Consider the following 23665-nt stretch of genomic DNA (forward strand, 5'->3'; position numbering starts at 1 on the left):
CAAGCATCCTTTCCTATAAAAGCAGTTATCATAATCTGTACTTCTTAAATATCCACCACTGACTGAAGTTCAAATAAACTTTGCTGAAAGTTAATTCATCTAATCAATGCCCGGCTCAACAATCAATTGTACAAATATGTTAAGTCAGCTACTGTAACTCCAAACTATAGTAGTGATTAATTGGCACTTTATAAACAACATAATCAAAAAGGAAGTAATGGTTACAGATATAATAAGAGTAATGTTGTACCTATTATATCTCTAAGCATAAAGAGAATATGTTAAGAGCCACACTTTATATCAAGCTACACAAAAAGACAAAAATGAAGAACTTTGGAAGATTGTACTTGCTTGTGTGTGATATTTGTTCAGGGCCTCATGAACTCTAGCCAATTCTGGTATATAAATGAGCATGTGCCTTGGACCAAAAAAAAAAAAAAAATCTATTGCCCAATTTCTTGAAAACTTATTCTATAATCTGCTTTCAAGTGTTCCCTTCAACTCACAGCCTAAACCTGCAACTTGCCTACTTCTCTACTTCTTGTTTAGAACCTTGAAGAACACTAACAGGCTGGGTGCAGTGGTCATGCCTATAATCCCAACCTCCTTTGGGAGGCCAAGGTGGGCAAACTGCTTGAGCACAGGATTTCGAAACCAGCCTTGGCAACATGGTGAGACCTCATCTCTACTAAAAATACAAAAAATTAGCCAGGCGTGGTGGTGCATGCCTGTGGTCCCAGCTACTTGGGAGGCTGAGGTGTGAGGATGGCTTGAGTCCAGGGGATGGGAGTTGCATTGAGCCGAGACTGTGCCACTGCACTCCAGCCTGGGACAAAAGAGCAAGACCCTGTCTCAATAGTAAAGAAAGAAAAAAAAAAACAAACCAAAAAACCACTAATATTAAGTGCCCAAATCATATCACTGCTTTTCAATCCCACCTTATTTAACCACTCTTCATTATTTGACAACACTAACCTTTCCTCAGCTCAGGTAACCTTTTATGAGGGTTTTTCTTATACTCCCTCTTTTGGGCTTTTTATCCACTAACCACATTTTAAACGTGAGGAAAGTTTTGGTATCCACAGACCACTTAATTCATCATACAGGTAAAGGACAAATTCTAGTTTTTTTTTTTAATGTTGTCATTATAAAACAATGAAAACATACATAGAAACAAATGAGTTTCTCAACATTGATGGGATTATTTACAAACTTTCTCAACTTATCTATAGCCCATTTAATGACCGCCAACCTTAAGGAGAATCAGGTTCTAAACCTGCAGTAAATATGGTAGATTACTGTTTAACATCCATTTCAACCTCCTTCAGTGTATGTCTTCCTGTGCTGCAGAGAAGAGAAAGTTAAAAAATACATTTCCCAGTCTCTCTTGTGGCTAGAGTTGTAAATGTGATTTAAGTTCCACCAATCAGATGCACTCACTAGAAATTTTAAGGACAGAAGAGAAGGGAGGTTGAGTTTGGGCTGCTTTACTAGCAAACATTGTCATGGAGATGTTCATGTCCTGCAGCAGTATTTGTAGAAGTCCTAGTATCCAGTCACAGATTTCATGAATATTAAGAAAGGTACAAGGCATCCATTCTGCAGTACAGGTTGTGGTAGGCAGAGCTTCGCTCTAGGGCCAGCAACGACAAGGGCTTACTGATGAAGGTGGCTGCTTGCTAATGGCTATTTCCTAATAGTAGTAGACTCCTGATCATGGCATAGTCTACTACTATTGGCAAGGTTCTATGGCAAGGTTCTAAGACAGGTATCTAAAAGCTACAGTTTCACAATTCTGCAAAAGCCTTTCTGATCCTAAAAGAGGCAATAACCCTCTTGGTGGCCTAGATGCAACGTGGCTTTTTCTAGATCTAGAGTCTGTTTCTTCAGTCTTGTCAACAATTCTATAAGCCACTTAAAATTTTTTTATTAAATCTCTTTCTGCTTAAACTAACTAGAGTTGATGCTGTCACCTAATCTCAATTCTTTTCTAACCTTTGTTTCTAACAAATTAGAAAATCCCACCTTCAGTTACTGGTCATCATGGTTGGGTAAATCCACCAGCTACACGTGGCTATCTGGATCAAACATGGACTCAGAAATTACAAAGCAATTTTTCACTGAAAATTATTTTCATTGTTCCATCAGAAGGTGAGTTGAATAGCGGCACACTTAAAAAGGGAATCCTTTAACTTGGGAAATGGATCTTAACTCTATATATAGTTGTCTCTACCTTCACAAAATATTTCTTCATCTTCTGTGGCATTTGGATAAAATTTTAAAAATATATTCAATAATACAGTATTCATATTTTCATGAATTTGGAATGCCAAATTCTTTTTTTTTTTTTTTGAGACAGGGTCTTGCTCTGTCACCCAGGCTGGAGTTCAGTGGCACAATCATGGCTCACTGCAGCCCTGCCTTCCTGGACTCACGTGATTCTGTCACCTCAGCCTCCCGAGTAGCTGGCACTACAGACACACACCACCATGCCTGACTAATTTGCTTTGTATTTTATGGAGAGACAGGGTTTTGCCATGTTGCCCAGGCTGGTCTTGAACTCCTGGGTTCAAGAGATCTGCCTGTCTTGGCCTTCCAAAGTGCTGGGATTATAGGCGTGAGCTACCATGCCTGGCTGGGAGTGCCAAATCCAAATTCTTAACATTCAAATCATGTGTACCATTTTGGGTGCTTCTATTTTGTCCTTAAATTCACAAATCATAGTTTGACCCTAAATTAATAAGAAAATATTCAAGAAATTCAATATATTGCTAAGATATGACACAAGCAAGCCAGCTGAAATAATAAAAATGGTTTTTACTTGCATTTGAATGAAAGGAAGAAATGTTTTTATAGTTCATCCCTCAATTCAAAAATTCTGTGCATGCGGAGTCCTGCGATATGCAAAAGCAGACATTTGTCCTACAAGGCAGATACATTGTTCCCACAGCAAAGAGTATAGATTTTTGACTGTATGTACAACTGTCACTATTTCCTTCAACAATAAATCAAGATCAGGAGGTATATCAATGACAACCAACTGTTCCTCTATGAAGAAAGGAGGTTGACATTTAAGCACAATTTATTTTATTCTGTAACATCTTTTCTTGTTGATTCATAACTGGTACTCCTTAAGCACTTTTCTAGTGTACATTACGACTTACAACATAACTGTTAACTAATTTTTTAAAGTCTTCTTTCTTAAAGGGTGGACTTTCAAAGACAAACAGAATAATCTTCCATTGTGCATTTCTTCTCTTTCACAAATGTACTGCAAGTATGCCAAGAACATTTTCCCACTATACATCCATGATTTTGTCCAAACATAAAATGAAATATCCTCTTGCCCACATGTGATAATAATTGTTTTTCTACATCATATTTTTCTTTTTTTTTTTTTTTTTTTTTTTTTGAGACGGAGTCTCGCTCTGTCGCCCAGGCTGGAGTGCAGTGGCGCGATCTCGGCTCACTGCAAGCTCCGCCTCCCGGGTTCACGCCATTCTCCTGCCTCAGCCTCTCCGAGTAGCTGGGACTACAGGCGCCCGCCACCACGCCCGGCTAATTTTTTTTGTATTTTTAGTAGAGATGGGGTTTCACCGTGGTCTCGATCTCCTGACCTCGTGATCCGCCCGCCTCGGCCTCCCAAAGTGCTGGGATTACAAGCGTGAGCCACCGCGCCCGGCCTATCATATTTTTCTAAATCATACATATCTTAAATAAAATGCTGTGTTTAGCTTTGATACTCAACCTTCACATTGTTGCTAGTTACCTTTTTAATACACACACACACACACACACACACACACACAGACACGTATTAATAAATATAAATAAAACATCCCTTGCTCAGAAGTCTTCAATGGCTCACACTATCTACCACTGTCCACTTGGCAGGACAAAATCTAAAATTCCTTAGCCTGGCACAAAAACCCTCCATCCCTCCATGATCAGGTGCTATCTACTACATGTTCAGCCTCATCTAGTTCATCTTTACCCCCACAAATTATGCTGTAGCAGTACTATACTTTTAGTTCCTTGAACACACTGTTCTCTCATTCCTCTGTGTATCCACAATGCTATTTTCTTTGTATGAAATGCCCTACCTGTTTTTCTCTCCAAAGAGCTCTGCTTAAGGGCATCTTTGTAAAGTCTTCCTCAATTCCTAGGCAGTCATGTCACTCTTTCCCATGTGTTTCTACTGTACCTTGCATCTCTACTACAGTGATCATATTGTTTTGTACTTGTTGCATTTCATTCAACAAATATTTACTAAGTGCCTAAACACACGAGGCACTGTTCTAAGTGCTGGGGATATAACAGTGAATAAAAACAGGTCTCTGCCCATACGAAACTGTTGTACAATATATACAGGGACAACAAATACCACAAACTCTTAAATAAGCATATAGTATTTATTGCCATGGAATAAATAAATATGTATTGCTATTCAAGAAAACAAAGCAAGTTAAGAGAGTTAGGGAATGGCAGGCCCAGAGGGTAGAGACAGGGAGGAAGTCAATGTTATTTTATATAGGGAAGCAGAGAAGGCCTTTCAATTAAAATATTTAAGCAGATACCTGAAGGAAGTCATTGAGGGTACAAGCCATACAGGTATCTGGGGAAGGAGATGGACAGGCAGAAAGAATAAAATGTGCAACGGCCCTGAGACAGGATAGTTTGGCACACTGGAGGAGTAGCAAGGAGGGCAGTATGGCTATAAAGCAATAAGCGAAGTGGGGAGAGGGAGGAGATAGTAAGAGATGGAGTAAGGGTATGGGAGGAGGCAGGTTAAATAAGGTCTTACAGGCACTGGAAAGTCTTAGGCTTTTTTTGTGTGTGAGATGGTAAGGTTTTGAAGGATTTTGAGCATAAAAATGGCAAGATTTTTTGTTTTAAAATCAATGCAGAGGGGAAAGGTAGAAGCAGGTGACTAGATAGGAGGCTACTGTAGTAATCTCGATGAGCGAAAACTTGCAGGTCAGGGGAGGCGCAGAGCAGACACGGGTCTGGAGAGGATGGGTCATTTGGGCATGTATTTTGAAGATGGAGCCAACAGGATTTACTGTAGGGTGTGAGAAATAGAGTAGTCAAGAATGACTTTCAAGAGTTTTAGTCTGAGCAGCTGGATGAATACAGATGCTATTTCTAGAGACACAGCCTCTTGTTGGGACCACATTCAAGAGACTGTATTGAATATTAAATCTGAGAGGCCTTATACATCCAAGTGCAGACAAGCTGTCCAAGGACAAAGGGTCCTGGATAGAGATAAAATTTGAGAATCATCAGTAAGTACATAAAATTTACAAAACCAAGAGACAATACAAAATCACAATGGGAGCAAATATAGAAAAGAAATTTGAAGACTGAGCCTCAGGGCTCTCTAATGTTTTCAGGTGGTTAAAGATGAGACACAAACAAGCAAAGGCAGTTTGGTTGTCTCTTCACTAAACTATAAACTTCTTGAGGAAAGGGACCAATTCTTAGCACCATCCTTAGCATATAATATATAATGAAACAGCTGCTGAATAAATATCAGTATGTATGTATATAACTTTGGCATGGGCAAAAAAAAGGTTCTAATACCACATCACAAACCATAAAATTGTATGTAAGCTTTTTTTTTCCATTTCATTTAAGTTGATTTATGTCAACTGCTCCAAAGATTTTTTAAAAAGTCTCCTGTATACAGTTACCAAGAGCACTTAAAGAATCTTTATTGTATTAATACAGAGACGTTTTGAAAATAAACCAGTGCTGAAGTTCATACATTCAAATACTTACTGAGTACCTACTAAGCTGCTAGGATATGACAGTGAGCAAAATAGACAAAAAGTCTGTGTCCTTATTAGGCTAACACACATGGAGAGATCGACAACAAATAAGATACATAAGTAAAAATGTATGGCCTAATACTAATAAGTATGGGCACCACAAGAAATGAGGTAGCTCAAGGAAGGCTTCATTGAGAAAGTAACTTCTGCATAAATACCTGAAAAAAGAGGAGAGACATGTAACTATAGAAAACAGCAGCTTTTAGACATTGTTAAAAAGTAAATAGTTTAAAGCGCGAAGATAAACACCATCAAATCAAAACTGTTAAGATTAACAGAAATGGAAAAACAGCTAACTGTCTATGTACAAGATCAATGATTCCATGTAACAGTCATCAGACAGTTAATTCAAATCCTACCATATAAATTTTATCTAGGACAAAAATTCCAATATCAGGCTACTATCAAAGGTAGAGATTCTGGTGTATATGCTTCTGTTCATGTATGTGAGTATGTACATATGTGCCTATGTGGATGTTTGAGGATTATGTGCATGCATTTATACCTGAAGGTTTGCATGTATGTTTCTTTATGTCCTAGGGGAGGACACTACAGGGATAAGACAGAAAAGAAGATAAAGATTTACTAAGTAGTTAGATGCTCCAAGACAGCATTAAATATTTTCTCAAATGTTTCATTTGATCGGTACAACAACCCTGTGAGATAAGCATTACTATTCCCTTTCATAAATTAAGAAAAAAAAATTCAGTTACATAGCTGGTAAGGTTATTTGGCATAAATCAAACTCCAAAGCCTAGAGTCTTTCCATTCAACTCTTAAGGTCTTTCTGAATACAGCAGTGCTGAGAAACTATTCCTATCTGAAAGAGATGTAGTAGGTCCAGGTCTACTTCAAAGGTTACCTGAAGTACAAAGGTAGGAGCCAACATGGGTCCCAGTGGGATTAATCCCCTAGAAAAACTGCAAAGGGCCAGGGTCCTGGACAAGATGATCCAAAGTTAAGGATTATTTGGGGTGAGAGAAAGCCAAATCATAGTAATAGCTACCACTTACTGAATAAATTAATACATGCATTACACACAGATTTTTCATTGACTTCATATATATTATTTCACTTAATCTTCACAATAACTCTTCTGAATGACATATATTTTCAAAATACAGAAATTGGGGATCGGAGGATAACATTCCAGGAGGAAGGCATAACATGAACAAGTTCTGGAGGGGGGCAACAAGAAGAGCACCATCGAGGAGGCAGTGAATAGTATAAACTGACTAAAGCATAAAGAGAGATGAAGGGGGAATGAGAGGGAAAAAGATTATAAAGGACAGCTAGTATCAAACAGAGAACCTAAATGCCAAGCTAAGGTTTAACTTTATTCAGTAGGCAACAAGGGTGGCTAAAAGTTTCTGTGTGGTTCATACTTCAGGAAAAGTACTCTGATAGACTGAAGAGCCTACATTAAGGTAACAAAGGGAGATGGGAGGAAAGAAAAAATAGAAGAGATACTACGGAGACAGAATCCACAGAATTTGGCATTAACTGGCTTGAATGACTCAGGATATAATGTTTTAATACAGATCGAATATCCCTTATCCGAAATGCTTAGGACCAGAAGTATTTCAGATTTCAAATGTTTTTACATTTTGAAATTTTGCATTGTATATACTTACCAGTTGTGCATCCCAAATCTGAAAATCTGAAATGCTCCAATGAGTATTTCCTTTGAGAATCATGTTGGTGCTCAGTTTTGCATCCTGGAGCATTTGGGATTTTGGACTTTGAGATTTGGAATGCTCAACCAGTAATAGAAATATCAACCTCAACAGAACAGTAGAACTTCAGGTGATGAAAAGATATAAAATATGCACATTTTGTCATTTGCATTCACAACAACAACAACAACAAAAGAAAGAGAAAGAATGAATCTAATGCACATGTAAAAATATGATATAGTCTCTGGTACTGACTAGTTTAGAGTAAAATTAAAATGCTGTTGTGCCAATCTAATTACACATAAATAAGACAATCCTATATAATGGTAATATATCATAAGGTCTTTGAAATTTTCTTCTAAAGTTTAACTTCAATTTTTGCAATATGATAAAAGGTATGCATAATCATAAAAACATATACATACTAGTATAGTATAGCAAGTTAAATGAATGCATTACAGAGGCAGACATCTGCGTTTCAAAATGAACTTTGCATTTAACTATCTGTATGTCCTTACTCTCAACCTCTTATGTAAAAAGAGGTAACTATAATGCTTCAAGATTGTTGTGAGCATTAACTAAGGCAAAGCGCTTGGCACAATGCCTACGACAGAGTAAATATTCAATGGATAGTAACTATTAGTGCCCTTTCTTGGCTAGACATTCTTAAAAATTAGCATCTATATACAAATTCTCTTCATCCAAGCCATTAGCTCCTGCCAAAAATAACCTGTAATATAAGAACTGGGTATAACAGAGGAGGTCATTTTTTAAAATGAGTCCTTTGTTACAAAATCAATGCATTTCTATTATAGGAAATACATGGAAATATGTCCAACCTTTATACCTCAAGCTCCACATCTCTAAAATGAGGATACAAATCTGGGGTTGGCTAGCCAGAGATTTGTTTGGCCTGCACCAAATTTAAAAAATAATTTGTGACCATCTAGAAACTGAGAGCTAACAATAAATAAATTTTAATTTCTGGTTTCTCTTTAATAATCAAAATCTGGCAAAATGATTTTGAGTGGAAACTGCAGACAGGTGTATCTTACTAAATCATAATAAATCTCTGCTGGGCTTTACTGCATTATACCTGGTCTGTGTATATTTGAGTTTGCAACTCCTTAGCCAGTTAATCTTCTAGGTTCTCCATAGCTCTAAAATCTGAGAGACAAAAAAAAAATAAAATAAAAACATAAAATCTGAGAGACAACACTTGAAATTTAAAAAGCACAGAATAACACTGATTTCTAATGTTTTACGGTATTACTACTTATTGCCAGTTTAACCTGATGAACACTACAAGAACTGGATATACATGTAGGTACAAATACTCCAGTACATTTCTATCAAATAAGTTATCCATTAAGAAAACTATGAAAAGATACTTTATGGGTATCACTACTGCTCGTGTTAGAACCAACACTTAACTGAGCACAAAATGCCAGGCAGTATACCAAGTCATTTAACCTTTTCACAACCATGCTATATGATTAGTAAAACTACTATTCCTAATTTGTAGACAAGGAAGCTGAGGCTCAGAGAAGTTAAGTGATTAGTAGAAAAGCAGCAGAAAACCATGCTTTAAACATGCTACCTTAGCCTTTACCATTCAATCAGTTTTCACACACTTAAAAAATATTTTGTATATAATAAATCTTACACAAGAAAAAAACACTCCCGTTGATTTATCTTTAACAGTTCTGAATGGAGAAAGGAAGAGAAGAACTGTCTTTATCACAACACCTTCCAAAGAGTCTCAAATTTACCCCCTTCAGAGTACATCAGATTGCTGCAGTGTATGAAAAAAACAAAAATAAAAAAAGGAGGGGGGAGTGTCAAGAACTACTGAAAAGAGAAAAGCTATGTAGCTGTTATTTCCTTCCTTCGTGGCTCCTTAATTGTCATCTTGAAAACACCACTGGAAAGTTACACATTTGTGATATTAATCAGACAGAGAATGAGAAATGGTACCAATAGGCATATGGTGACTGCTGGAATATCTACCAGTAAGCAGAGTTTTCCAATGCATAAATTAACATGGTGAGATAACTCAGTTGTCAAGCAATTTTCCTCACTCCTGGCAAATGACTTGTATCTGTAAAATAATCCAAGATTCTATAATCCCACTCGATTGGTAATCTTTAAAAAAATCAACACATTGGCCGTGTGCGGTGGCTCATGCCTGTAATCCCAGCACTTTGGGAGGCCAAGGTGGGCGCGTCAGGAGATCGAGACCATCCTGGCTAACATGGCGAAATGCCGCCTCTATTAAAAACACAAAAATTAGCTGGGTGTGGTAGCGCACACCTGTAGTCCCAGCTATTTGGGAAGCTGAGGTAGGAGAATTGTCGAACCTGGGAGGCAGAGGTTGCAGTGAGCTGAGATCGCGCCACTGCACTCCAGCCTAGTGACAGAGGGAGACTCCATCTCAAAAAAAAAAAAAATCAACACATTAAATAACTCCTACCAGAAATCTGGTTCTGCCTAAGGACAAGGCACTATGATAAAATGAGGTAGTACCAGTGAGCAAACACTTGAGTGGGCACAGGACTCTAGGAATATGACACAGTTTGGGTGGCTAGCCGAGACTCGGTGAAGCAAAGAACTGTTTTGTCGTGTGTGTGTGTGGCTATAAAACCTGAACTATATATAAGTACAATTCCACATAAATAAGACAATCCTATGTAGTGGTAATATATCATAAGGGTTTTTGTGGGTATAAAACCTGAACTATATATAAGTACAATTACACATAAGTAAGAAAATGGCTGACAAGACAGAGTCAAAGGAAACGCATAAATACCACTGCAACTCCTCAGTGGTAAAGTCTACAGAACATAATCAGGGGTTAGTTGCTGCATGGAAGTCATGTGCACAATAACTATCATACAGTTATCTACATTGCTATCATATTAATCACTTCTGACTGAAGCTTAGTCTAGAACAAGAAGTTAGGAAACTACTATACACGAAAAGGCAAGTTTCACAAGGTATTGCCAGGAAGTGTCTATGGGTTATATAGATACGTCACCAAGTTGCGGGCAGGATCTTCCTGTGGTTTGCCTTGCCCACTTCCGGTTTCAGTTTTGAACGTGTGCTGATCTACAAGCTCCCTACAGACCCCTTCCTCAAGTGGCAAACCAAACTCTGAAGTACATATGGCAGGAATCTCTTCTGGGCTAAGCCAATGGTACCTATAGCTACAAGAAGCTTAGCAAGGCTACTAAGGTGACCAAGAGAGCCTGGTATGGCAAACAAAAGGAAGGCAAAAAGCCAGGTGCTGGCAGAATTCAGGGCTACATGGACAGGCTATATATGGGATATGGCTGTTATTTCTGGTGACAGCATCCAGCGAGCCAAAATAGGATTCATATTGATCTTGGCCCCCCCAACAAAAAAAAAGACACCTAGACTCATAAAGAAGTTACACCCAGCCGGGCGTGGTGGCTCACGCTTGTAATCCCAGCACTTTGGGAGGCCGAGGCGGGCGGATCACGAGGTCAGGAGATCGAGACCACAGTGAAACCCCGTCTCTACTAAAAATACAAAAAAAATTAGCCGGGTGTGGTGGCGGGCGCCTGTAGTCCCAGCTACTCGGAGAGGCTGAGGCAGGAGAATAGCGTGAACCTGGGAGGCGGAGCTTGCAGTGAGCCGAGATTGCGCCACTGCACTCCAGCCTGGGCGACAGAGCGAGACTCTGTCTCCAAAAAAAAAAAAAAAAAAAAAAAAAAAGAAGTTACACCCATGAGCACATAAAAGTGTGTATGTGTATACCTGTGTGTGTGTATGTATGTGTGTACACATATTCAAGAACCACTCAAAAGTACATACAAACCCACATAAGCAGTTAGGCAGCTAAAATAATTACATTCATGAACCCCCAAAACAGGCCAGAAGATAAATTCTTATAGCATTCAAACATCATAATTTTATTGAATATCCATTACATTGGGCCATAGCCAATTTAGGAGTAATTATCAACTTCTTGACAATATAAATGTACTCATCAATTCCTTCCAATATATCATCTGACAGGCAGCTTTGTAGAGAAAGGGATGTGGGCTTTGGTAACATAAAGACTTTCTGAAAACTCGGCTCTGCTCCCTTACAGTCCTGAGCAAATAACCTCTGTCTGTTGCTTCTTCTCTAAAATAGGAATAACAATCTTCTTCATGAAAGTGGAATACATGAAATATTTTGCAAAGTATCCTAACACAACATCTGGAAACCAGTAAATACTCAATATAACATTAGTTCACCCCATCTACCAAGAATATTTTATATAAAACTGTAAAATTCCAAACTAAAATTCTGTACCACTCACACAAATGTCATATTTTAAAGGATCAAAATTTTTCAGACCCTTTTTACCACATTTCTCTGAAACAATGTATTAAATTTTTAAAAGTTTTTCTAACATAAACAATTAGTCAAACAGGCAAAGTATATAAGAATTTGCTGTATTATTCTTTTTTTTTTTCTTTTTTTTGAGACAGGGTCTCACTTTGTCACCCAGGCTGGAGTGCAGTGGTGTGACCTCAGTTCACCACAGCCTCAACCTCCTGGGCTCAAGTGATTCTCTGGCCTCAGCATTCCAAGTATTAATAGCTAGGGCTAAAGACACACCGCTATGCCTGGCACTTTTTTTTTTTTTCGTTTGTAGAAACGGAGTTTTGCCATGTTGCCCAGGCTGGTCTCAAACTCCTGAGCTCAAGCCATCCACCCCTCTCAGCATATTCTTACAATTTGTAAGTCTGAAATTATATCAAAAGTTACCAATAAAACTTAACAGAAAAGTTGACTTTATTTCTTCTATAGCACTCAAAATGTTACAAAACCTAACATTTGATTACTCTTGTTTTTGCAGATAGGATAGTCTTCCAAAGTAGAGTAACAGAGACTGCCACAGCTTAAGATTAATACTGTACCAAGTTCATTTATATAAACAATTACTTTTGATAATATATAAATATACTCCCTATAGGAAATCAAACCATTACAGGTAAGGCTAACTCTCCCCTTTTTAAATTATACTTTAAGTTCTAGGGTACATGTGCACAACGTGCAGGTTTGTTACATACGTATACATGTGCCATATTGGTGTGCTGCACCCATTAATTCGTCATTTACATTAGGTATATCTCCTAATGCTATCCCTCCCCCCTCCCCTCTCTCCCCACCCCACGACAGGCCCCAGTGTGTGATGTTCCCCTTCCTGTGTCCAAGTGTTCTCACTGTTCAATTCCCACCTATGAGTGAGAACATGTGGTGTTTGGTTTTTTTGTCCTTGCGATAGTTTGCTGAGAATGATGGTTTCCAGCTTCATCTATGTCCCTACAAAGGACATGAATTCATCCATTTTTATGGCTGCATAGTATCCCATGGTATATATGTGCCACATTTTGTTAATCCAGTCTATCATTGATGGACATTTGGGTTGGTTCCAAGTCTTTGCTATTGTGAATAGTGCCACAATAAACATATGTGTGCATGTGTCTTTATAGCAGCATGATTTATAATCCTTTGGGTATATACCCAGTAATGGGATGGCTGGGTCAAATGGTATTTCTAGTTCTAGATCCCTGAGGAATCGCCACACGGACTTCCACAATAGTTGAACTAGTTTACAGTCCCACCAACAGTGTAAAAGTGTTCCTATTTCTCCACATCCTTTTCAGCACCTGTTGTTTCCTGACTTTTTAATGATGGCCATTCTAACTGATGTAAGATGGTATCTCATTGTGGTTCTGATTTGCATTTCTCTGATGGCCAGTGATGATAAGCATTTTTTCATGTGTCTGTTGACTGCGTAAATGTCTTCTTGTGAGAAGTGTCTGTTCATATCCTTCGCCCACTTTTTGATGGGGTTTTTTTCTTGTAAATTTGTTTGAGTTTTTTGTAGATTCTGGATATTAGCCCTTTGTCAGATGAGTAGATTGCAAAACTTTTCTCCCATTCTGTAGGTTGCCTGTTCACTCTGATGGTAGTTTCTTTTGCTGTGCAGAAGCTCTTTAGTTTAATTAGATCCCATTCGTCAATTTTGGCTTTTGTGGCCATTGCTTTTGGTGTTTTAGACATGAAGTCCTTGCCCATGCCTATGTCCTGAATGGTATTGCCTAGGTGTTCTTCTAGGGTTTTTATGGTTTTAGGTCTAACATTTAAGTCTTTAATCCATCTTGAATTAATTTTTGTATAAGGTGTAAGGAAGGGTTCCAGTTTCAGCTTTCTACATATGGCTAGCCAGTTTTCCCAGCACCGGCTAACTCCCTTTATCCACCATTGAGGCAATCACTGTTATCTGTACAACTGTTCAGACCTCTTTTTATGTATTTATCTATCTACATGCAGAAAAGTAAAATGCTTTGAGATTTAAAAAAATACATAGGATACTACACATATTATTCTACAACTTGCTGTTTTTACCCAACAAGACATCCTGGAGTTCTTTCCTTTCATAACATAGATATACCTCATTCTTTTTAGTTGCTATAGAATATGTATATGAACATATTATCCATTTTCTGACCGATGTACATTTAAGTCGTCTCCAATTATTCTGTTTTACCAACAAGGCAACATCGATTATCTTTGTATATGCCTCTTCTCTAAATGTACAACTGTTGATGTAGGGCAAATAGGTAGAAGTAAAAATGCACGGAGTACAGACATTTAAATTCTTAATATATATAGCCAAAATGCTCTCCAACATTGCTTTATCAATTTAAACTCACAGCAACAATGAGGAAAACACTTATTTCCCTAAACCCTCACCAAAGACTAAGATAAACTTTCCTTTTTTTGTAAATTGATGATGTTTTAAAATTTTATTTCCCTGATTAATTTTTACTTTACCAATATTTTCACATTTACTGGACATTTGTATTTCCTTTCCTGTGAGATGCCTACTCGTATCCTTTATTTTTCTAATGGCCTCTTGTTTTCAAGTCTGTATGAATTATTTATATAATCTGGACATAATAAATAGAGAGGCATAATAGCATAGTAGGTTAAGAGTTAACAGGATGGACTCTAGAGCCAACCTGCCCAGTCTGATTGATAGCTCCACCATTCACCAGCCATCTAACCTTGGTCAATTTACTTAGCTTAGCTATTGTGTATCTGTTTCCTTATAATGTGTAAAATGGGGATAATAACGGTATTTTTAGAGTTACTGTAAGGATTAGTTAATATGCATAAAGTGCTTTAAAACAATGCCTGGCAAAGAATTAATACACATTTCCTTTGTCTGAAGGATACGCTGCAAATATTTTCTCCCAATCTATTGTCTTTTAACTTTTGTTTAAAAGTCTTCGCTTACCTTTCCTCAAGCAGTTCTTTCTCAATTTCTCGACCGTCAGACATTATGTAAGTAGATGAAACTTACAACTGACTGCCCTCACTGGATCTCACAATCAACTTAAGAATAAATTCAGGCATCAGCCAAAGTATACAGATTTTTTTAATCTTTGCACAGGTTTTAAAATAATAGCTAACTTCCTTATAGCATAAAGCATTTTCTCACAAATCAACAAGACTATAACTCACTAGAAAAAAAAGGACAAAAGAAATAGACAAGTTCACATAGCACACCAAAAAAATGGCTCTTAAAATTATGAAGAGATCCTATAACTTAATTTCAAGCCTTAGAAAAATTTAAAATTTAAAAATTAGGGCCGGGCGCGGTGGTTCATGGCTGTAATCCCAGCACTTTGGGAGGCTGAAGCAGGCAGATCACGAGATCAGGAGATCGAGACCATCCTGGCCAACATAGTTAAACCCCGTCTCTACCAAAAATACAAAAATTAGCTAGGCGTGGTGGCACATGCCTGTAATCCCAGCTACTCGGGAGGCTGAGGCAGGAGAATCGCTTGAACCCGGGAGGCGGAGGTTTCAGTGAGCCGGGATTGTGCCCTGGTGACAGGGTGACAGAGCGATCCTCACTCTCATTTAAAAGTGCAAATTAAAACTACAAATTAAATGTTCCTTTTTATTTCACAGATCAGTAAAGATCAAGAAGTTTTAAAATACACCCTACGTGGGTATAAAGAAATAGACATTCATACATTGCTGGTGAGAGCTTAAATTGCTATAGTTTAGCATTGTCTTTCCAAAATAAAAATGCACATATCTTTCAATTCACCAATTTAACATCTATGTAGAAATGTATCCTACAAAAAGACACTCATATTAAAAATGACATGCTTACAAGGTTATTCATTGTAGTAATGTCTGTAATAGCAATGACCGTTAACCACCTAAGTGTCAACTAATAGGGGACTGGCTAAACAAACTGTGGTACAGCCAAATGATGAAATATTATGCAGTTGTTTAAAAAATAAGGCAGATCTCTCTTTATGTGAATGTGAAAAATCTTCAAGCTATGTTGTTAAGTGTAAAAAAGCAAGATACAGAAAAATGTATATATTTTGCTATAATTTGTATGTTGGTGGAAGGAATGTATTAGTGCACATAAATTTATGTTTGTAAATGCTTAATTTCTGGAAGAACACACAACAAAAAGGATATAACAAATTGGTAATGCTTGCTTCTGGGGAGGGAATGGCTAGAAGATAATGAAAGGAGGGAATACTTTTCAATGTATATACTGTTTTGTACCTCTTGAATTTTGTACCAAGTGTTCATATTATCTAATCAAACAGAATTAACACATCAAATATACATGCAAACAAACTAAAATATCACTGTAACTACACCAACCTTTCTACTAGTACCTTTTAAATGATAGCACAGCAGGTTGCTATCATTTAGGTAGGGTTTGTGGCTAATCTATTTGTGACAAAAGCAGAAATTGACCATCCTAGCTGCCCAACATCACCCCCTGTGGAACTTTTGAAATCCAGAAATTTTGACTTAGTAGGTCTGGGGTAGAGTCTAGGCATCATAATTTTTTTAGTTCACAGGTGATGGTGGACAGACAGTCAGAACAGAAAATAGCTGAGGTAGACCATGGCACAAGTAATTAAACACCCAGGTTCAATCTCCACCTAGGTCATAACCATAGTTTCATCACTAATCCTAACCACTTCACAAAGTTCTTAAGAAGGAACAGTTGAGAGTGTGTAGACGGCACAGTGAAAATCTTATTACCACCTCTCAATATATAAACAAGTAGTATAATCTCTGTGTATTAAATGTAGTACATTTGCAACGTTCATAGTAATAAGTTAATCTCATATAGCATTCTAGAAAGAACTTTGATAATAGTGGACCAGTGTTGAACAGGCCATCAACTGTGTGACATTTGCTATCTCTGTTAGATTCTTCATTTGTAAAATGAAAGGCAAGAACCTTTATTTTGTCTACCTTCATGTTCTCTCCCTTCCAGCTTTAAATTTCTATAATTGTCTAAGAATACAGATGTCTAAAAACAGCTATTGCTTAGTATAGACTTTAGGATAAAATAGGATCTTTCATCCGATTCACAGCTTAGGCCCATTTCAGTCCAGTGGGTTAGTGTCTCTTAACAGACCCTTAGATATGTATTATGTGCTGCTGAATTAATTAACGGTCACAGAAAAAAAATTTAGAATTCAAACGCTCTTATCTAATAAATCTTAAATATTTTTAAAACAGTGAATCATGCAAAACAAGTGTACTAAATACATTTAAACACTAAAATAAAGCATCTGATGTACTGTCTTAAAGCAAATGGTTCAAGTTAAAAAGCAATAATCAAAATGGTAGAAGGGATGTTAAAGACCACATCCAAACCTCTAATTTTACAAGTAAGGAAATATGGGCTCAGCAAGGTTAAAGAATTTGCCCAAAGTCATTGTCATTAATGACAGGAAAACAAATTTGTCATTTATAGTTCTCTGTATGTGTACTGATACAAACTTTTAATGTTTATCACTTTAGATAGGGGTCTTTGATGACTAAAATTACATACAAACCTAAAGAGATGCCATAAAAATGTCTTAATACACATAAAAAGCTTAACTTACATGAATATATGACTATACAACAAAATTTTGTTTGCAGTTCTCAAAAGAGAATAGAACTTTATTAGTAGCAAAAACATGTAATCTGATACTATTGTCAAATAATTTCATAAAGCACATTAACAAGGAAATAGGATTAGCAGCTATGATTAAAGGATAAAATGATGGTTTTATTCTGGCTATATTAGTCACTTAAGGATCTATTCAAAGAGTCCTAAGTTTAAAAAAACAACTCTATGAACTCATTGAGGTTTACCTCCCGTCTTCCACAGAGCAAATGATTAGCAGACCGCTCTGTGAACTTTTACAAAGAACCCTTTTCTCCCCAGTTTTTATCCATCTGAAAGATGGATTCTTCCTCCATCCTAAATAACTCATCATCTCATTTCAAATATCTGATAAAAATGAACTCTTAGCATGAATACACCCTTTTTAATCTCTTCCACTCAACTTTACTGGATAGTCAATAAAATGTTTTGATTTATACTTCACAGAATTAAATAGACGGTTTTATTCAAACCTGTCATGTCAAATTAAAACACTTAATGTGTAAAGTATGAATATGAGATTTTCTTTTCCAAGCTCCAGGATCAATTAGTAACAATATTCAAATGCCCTAATAATAAGTAATCAGAGCATTAAGAAAAATTTAATCTTTTTCCTAATGAGGCAACTTTGGCATCAATTCAAACCTAAGCTTAGTGGGCACTGTGATTTTGAAAGGGATGAACTTCCTGATGCAGACTCATGCAGCTTTCTCTTAATACTAACACCTTCTAGTTTTTTTAGGTATATAATTTATAAAATACTTTCATACCTAGTAATTATCCACAGGATAACATTGCGAGGTAGGGTATATTCTAAAGGCCTATTCTGTTCTAGGCACTGTGCTGACACTGGGATGATTTTTAAAAAATGAACAAGAATCAGTTCTATCTTGAAAGAGCTCACCATCTAACAGGAGAAGTGAACAAATGATTTCTATGAAATGTGCTATAATAAGGAAATGAACAAGGAATTGTGATACCCCAGCAGCAGAAAGTCCTAATATCCTCTGGCCAGAGATGGCACTGGAAGTGTCTCAGAAGGTTTTGGGAAGGAGATCACATAGAGCAGGCTTTTGAGGGATGAGTAGGAGCTTCCTGACATAAAGATGGGGTGGGGTAAAGAAAGACAATCCCAAGCAGAGGGAACAACCTGTATACAATGGATAGTGGGAAAGCATCATTCCCATTTAAAAGATGCGGAAGGTAAGCTTCAAGATAAGTGAGCTGGCTAACGCCATATGAAGATTAATTAACAACGTTTAAAGAAGAATATAGGTCTTCAGATTTTAATCAGCTTTGTACACCTGGAAATGCCAGTACACGTTGGACAAGAACATCAGATAAAGATTAGATTTTATCTCCTACTTTACTCCTTCCTAAGAGATGGTCCGTGTATGACCCAGATCCTGGGGAGTGAGAAAGAGCGGGCAGAGATGAGGAGGGGCAGAGTAGGGAGGGAGGGCTTATTTAAACCTCATAACAATCCTGTGAGATAGGTATTTTTACTATCCCCATTTTACATATGAGAATATGGAGGCCCAAAGACATTAACAGAAGTTGGAAATTAGGTGAAGATTCAAACCCAGGTAACTAACATCTTCACCAGGCCTCTAAGCTCAAGCACTTAACCATATCCTATAGATCCTCCCTACTCTGTCAAATAACCCTAGGCTATTCTTGGTCTGAAGACATCAGAGAAACCAAGTGAGTTTTGGAACACATGGTCCCACAGACCTCGCACTGTACCACACATCTGAAAATTCACACAAAATTTTCCCATTTGGCTTATTGATCTGGTATTCCTTGAATAGATAAGCCCACACATATGGTGGCATGGGTGCTCTCCGCAACACTTTTACAATCTAATGTAATTGGGTAAGAGGAAACTTAACAAGTGCTAATCAAAAAGGAGGTCACCAAATAACAGCATGAAGCCTGAAGATATATAAAGGAGGAAGCCCCAATCCCTCTTTTCTGCTTGAGTACTTTTTTTTTTTTTTTTTTTTGAGGGGAGGAGGGAGCATGCAAATGTGTTTCAGGTGTTCTAGCATACTTGCTACTCGCTACACAGGAGTTCAGACCAAAGAATGGAGTCGAGTACCTCCCTAATTTCCTTTATCAGGGGTTCATATGACAACCTTAGGATATCAAACAACCAAACTCACCTCTTGAAAAAGTTCAAGGAAGCAGACAATTCAGAACTGTCATGGTTTCCTAGCGCAAACTGCAGAAAATTCAGGGTTGCTGACAATATTTTGTCTTATAGATGGATCTCGAATTCCCTGGGTTCATTTGAGCGCATATAAAACACCTGAAACACATTTGCATGCCCCTTCTTCCCTCCTCCCCAGCCCCCCAGCAAAAAACAAAGAAAAAAAAGAAAAAAAAGTACACTCAAGCAAAAAAAGGGTATCGGGGCTTCATCCTTTATATATATTGAGGTCTCATGTTGTTATTTTGTGACCTCCACCTTTTTGGTTACCATTTTTTGTTAAGTTTCCTCTTGTCCAATAGACAAATATCTGTCCAACTGACAGATATTTCACCTTGTGAAGTATTAAGGGGAAATAATTACAGGAATGAAATCCCTAAAGAAGGTTATGGACTATTATCTCTTGAACATTCAAGACACATAAACCAATCCATCCTCACTTTTTACCGGGGTGATTTGCAGTTAAAAGGTCCTATGCAAGTCTAGAAATAAGAAAATTTCTTCAGACTAATTTTCAGCCCCTACAGATCTCTAACTCTCCAGAAAAGAGGCTCTCAATCAGTAGTATAAAATCTGCCAGCACATCTCCTAGTGGGCACTATCAGGCTTTCTTCCAAGGTTTCCTACTGTAGTGAAGAGAAAAGCTGACACGGTTACACCCTCCCCAAGCTGCTTAATATCTTGTCAGAACCACCACCGTCTCATTTCTGTGACCTTGGCACCTGCTAATGACTCTTCCAACCCCTCAGTCCCCACCCTACAAAACCCACATGTTAGTTTCAGGGAAACAGAAAACAGCATCTCTTCACAAGGTTCTGAATGTCAACCAACTGTGGATTACATCAGTTAAAAGGAGGACAAAGAAATGGGAAGGGAGCTTCTGTATACAAGTATACAAATACATTTTTTTCTAGAAAGCAGACACTCCATAATCTGAGCTATAAGATAAGCAATTTAAAAAGCAAGAAACTGACTAGGATAACAGATACAACACTTCAATTGTGGTTAAAGCAGTAATATCATTCCCAGCAGCTGGATGATCAATCTCCAAGCCAGGGTTGCTTTAAACCATAGAAACAAAGTGGCTTTTTGTTTTTCTTTTTTTTAATGTGTAGACCCAAGTTTCACTTACAAAACTGTTCTTAGTGGTCTTTGGCATGGGGCAGACAAAAGCACAGGACAACTAAGTCCTTCTGGAAACCCTAACCCTAAATTCCAAGATGTGTATATGTAGTTCCATGGTAAAACCTGCAGTTACGTACCAGTGAGGCTCCAAAAGACAATACCTAGCATCAAGTGGCACTAAGAAAGTGGTAAAAGTCTGGAAAATCATATAAAGTCAGAAACTTTGGCCCATTTACAGTTTTCCCAAATACTAAATTAGATATATGCAAAAGTTGAAAATAAAAATTTCCCGTCAAATACAAGGTCACAGAAAAACAAAAAATAAAAAATTTAATCTGAATTCTGAAAAGATTTTATGCCCTAGAAAGTAACTTTAATTTTGGGAACTAAGATCTACCTCTGTGGTGTCACCTTCCAGGTTTTAAGAAGTGTAATCTCTTAAGAGCCCCAGGACTACCTCAGGGAATAAAAAGATAAGAAAAGTTAACATGTCTGCTTCTGAGGTTTCATAAAATCCCAAATACGTGAACCACCTGAAAAGAGGAAAAGTGGGAGAATGTGAGCTCAATGGTATTGGTATTAGAGGGGAGGAAACTTTTACATCCTGCCCAGGAAAGAACTGTTAGCCATTTTAATGCAAGTCAATTTTCTTCAAAGTGAAAAGTACGCCCTCATAATTGAGGGTTATTTATAAGAAACATGAAGCATGTTTCCAATCTGAGAATACTGCATGAAGAAAATAATGCTAATTTTCGACAAATGCAAAAATAAATTTTATTGATCTCCCTTACAAACAGAAAAAAAGCGCTTCATCTAAATAAACTACCGTGAAAAAAAATTGCAACCTGACACCAAAGGGTCGTTTTTAAAACTAAAATGTTCAAATGACAGAACTCAAATGATCTGGCCACAGTAATGCTCGGACAACTCTGAGCAAAATTTCGTATTTAGTCAACTGGTAGGCTCGCTCACTAAAGTAGCAATTACACGCATGAGAAGGAAGGGAATTAAGCGGGCTGAGTGCGGGCTGGGTGATTGTGTTTTGAGACCTGCTCACAGGAAGCCACTACATCCTGTCTTTAGTCCCGCCTGTCACGCCGTCCCTCGATTCAAGTCCCCGCCGCAGCGAGGTGGGGCAAGTACAGGTGTCCCGCCGAGCTCCTCCCGGGGCGCTCACCCGCGAACAGCCCGCCCGGTAGCCACTCGGGCCCCAGGGCGGCCCGTTTCCTGCAGCTCAGGGCGCCTTTTTCAACCTCTCCCAGGCTCGCCGAGCCCAGGAAACGAACAGCCCCCTCCCCTCGGGCCAGCCCCACTTCCCGGCCCGCCACCTCCTCGGGCCGCGCCTCCGTGTAATTGCTGCTCGGCTCCCACCCCGGGGCCGCTCCCCAGCGTCCGCAGCCGCGCGAAGGCCTGAGTCTGAGGGCGGCCGGAAGCTCCTCACGCCCCCGGACCGCGCCCCCGGCCGCGCCCCGGACTCCAGCGTCCCCGCGTCCAGGCCGCTCCCCACGACCGAGCCCCTCAGGCCGGCGCAGCCCGGGCTCTCCCACCCCAGGCCAATCTCCAGCTCCCACTCCCTCCCGACAGCAGCAGCCCCGGCCCACGCCGCCCCGTCGAGGCGACGCCGCCCCCCAACACACCCCCTTCCAGCCTCAACCGCGCCCGGCCCAGGCCCCCTCCCGGGCCCGCGATCCCAGCGCAGCTCGGCGCCGCCACCGCCGCGCACCCGCCGCCCCCTCAGCCTCGCGCCCGGCGCGGCCAGGGCGTCCCCTCAGCCCAGCCCCCGCTTACAGATCTTGCCCCGCAGGCTCTGCAACACTCGAACCTCTCGACTGTCCTCGTCCCCGGCCTCGGGCTCCGCAGTTGCACTCGCCGCCGGCGCCTCGGAAGAAGCCGCCGCAGCAGCAAGCGCCGCCGCCGCCATGGTGCCGCCCGGCCCGTGCCGCAGCCCTGCCGCCTGCGTAGCCGGGCGAGGCGGAGCCCAGCGGCGGTCTAGGCCCAGGAGAGCCGCGCGCCTGGCCCCGCCCCCGGGCCTCGGCCTGACTCGCCCCGCCCCGCCCCACCCGCCGCGGCCCCGTCCCCGCCCCACCCGGGTCTCCATTCACCGCCGTCGCCACCCCCGAGCCGGGCTGCCCTGCCGAGAACCCGGCTTGGGGCGCGGGCTAAGGGTAGCTCCCAGTCGTGGCTCTGAGCGGCCTTAAAATCCCCACCAGGAGAAAGCCCCGGTCCTCCCGTGATCCCTAAATCCTCCCGGGAATTGGGCTCCCCCCAATGAATAGACCTGCACGTCTCCTAACGCTCGCGGGAAATACAGGCCCTTCCCAATCAGGGAAACTCCCCGTGGGAAGAAAATAGAATGGAATTTGGCAGGTGGGTGGACCTCAAAAGTATCTTATTCAAAAGGAGGCAAGAGATGCATTCGAGGCTCTTCCAGTATTATCCAAATACTCCCCGCCATTAAGCCAAACTCCTCCCGCACAAATACTGTTTACTAGGACCACTTCTCTGCAAAAGCTGGTTCAAGAAAAGGACCAGCCACCCCCAACTCCAGCGTGAGTGCAGCGCCTGAGACCCTCTCAGAGAGAAATTCTGAAACATTTACCATCACTTTTGTATTTCAGGAACAGAAAAAGCAAAGAAGGGCTCCCCCGCCCGCCACCACCACCACTACTAAAAGTTGGCTTTGTTAAAAAGTTGACTGACCCTAGGAAATGTGTAAATCTTTGAGGTCAAATTGTTAGCTTTATTTCAAGGGAACTCTTTACAGTGAGTAAACTGCATGAATAATACCCTGGTATGTGATGAGGAA

The 23665-nt window shown here is 39.6% G+C and overlaps 1 protein-coding gene across 2 annotated transcripts in view; it reads right to left on the bottom strand.

The window, feature by feature from the left end:
* Positions 1–22837, bottom strand: part of RASA2 (RAS p21 protein activator 2) — a 128505-nt gene extending 105668 nt beyond the window's left edge. For both annotated transcript variants that reach the window (XM_032143438.2, XM_032143437.2), the window contains exon 1: positions 22648–22837. In XM_032143438.2, coding sequence (XP_031999329.1) covers positions 22648–22780 — 133 coding nt within the window. In that variant the 5' untranslated portion in view covers positions 22781–22837. The remainder of the gene's footprint in view (positions 1–22647) is intronic.
* Between the last annotated feature and the right edge of the window lie 828 nt (positions 22838–23665).

The sequence above is a fragment of the Hylobates moloch genome, unplaced genomic scaffold, assembly GCF_009828535.3.
Source record: "Hylobates moloch isolate HMO894 unplaced genomic scaffold, HMol_V3 SCAFFOLD_22, whole genome shotgun sequence".
NCBI classification, from domain to species: domain Eukaryota; kingdom Metazoa; phylum Chordata; class Mammalia; order Primates; family Hylobatidae; genus Hylobates; species Hylobates moloch.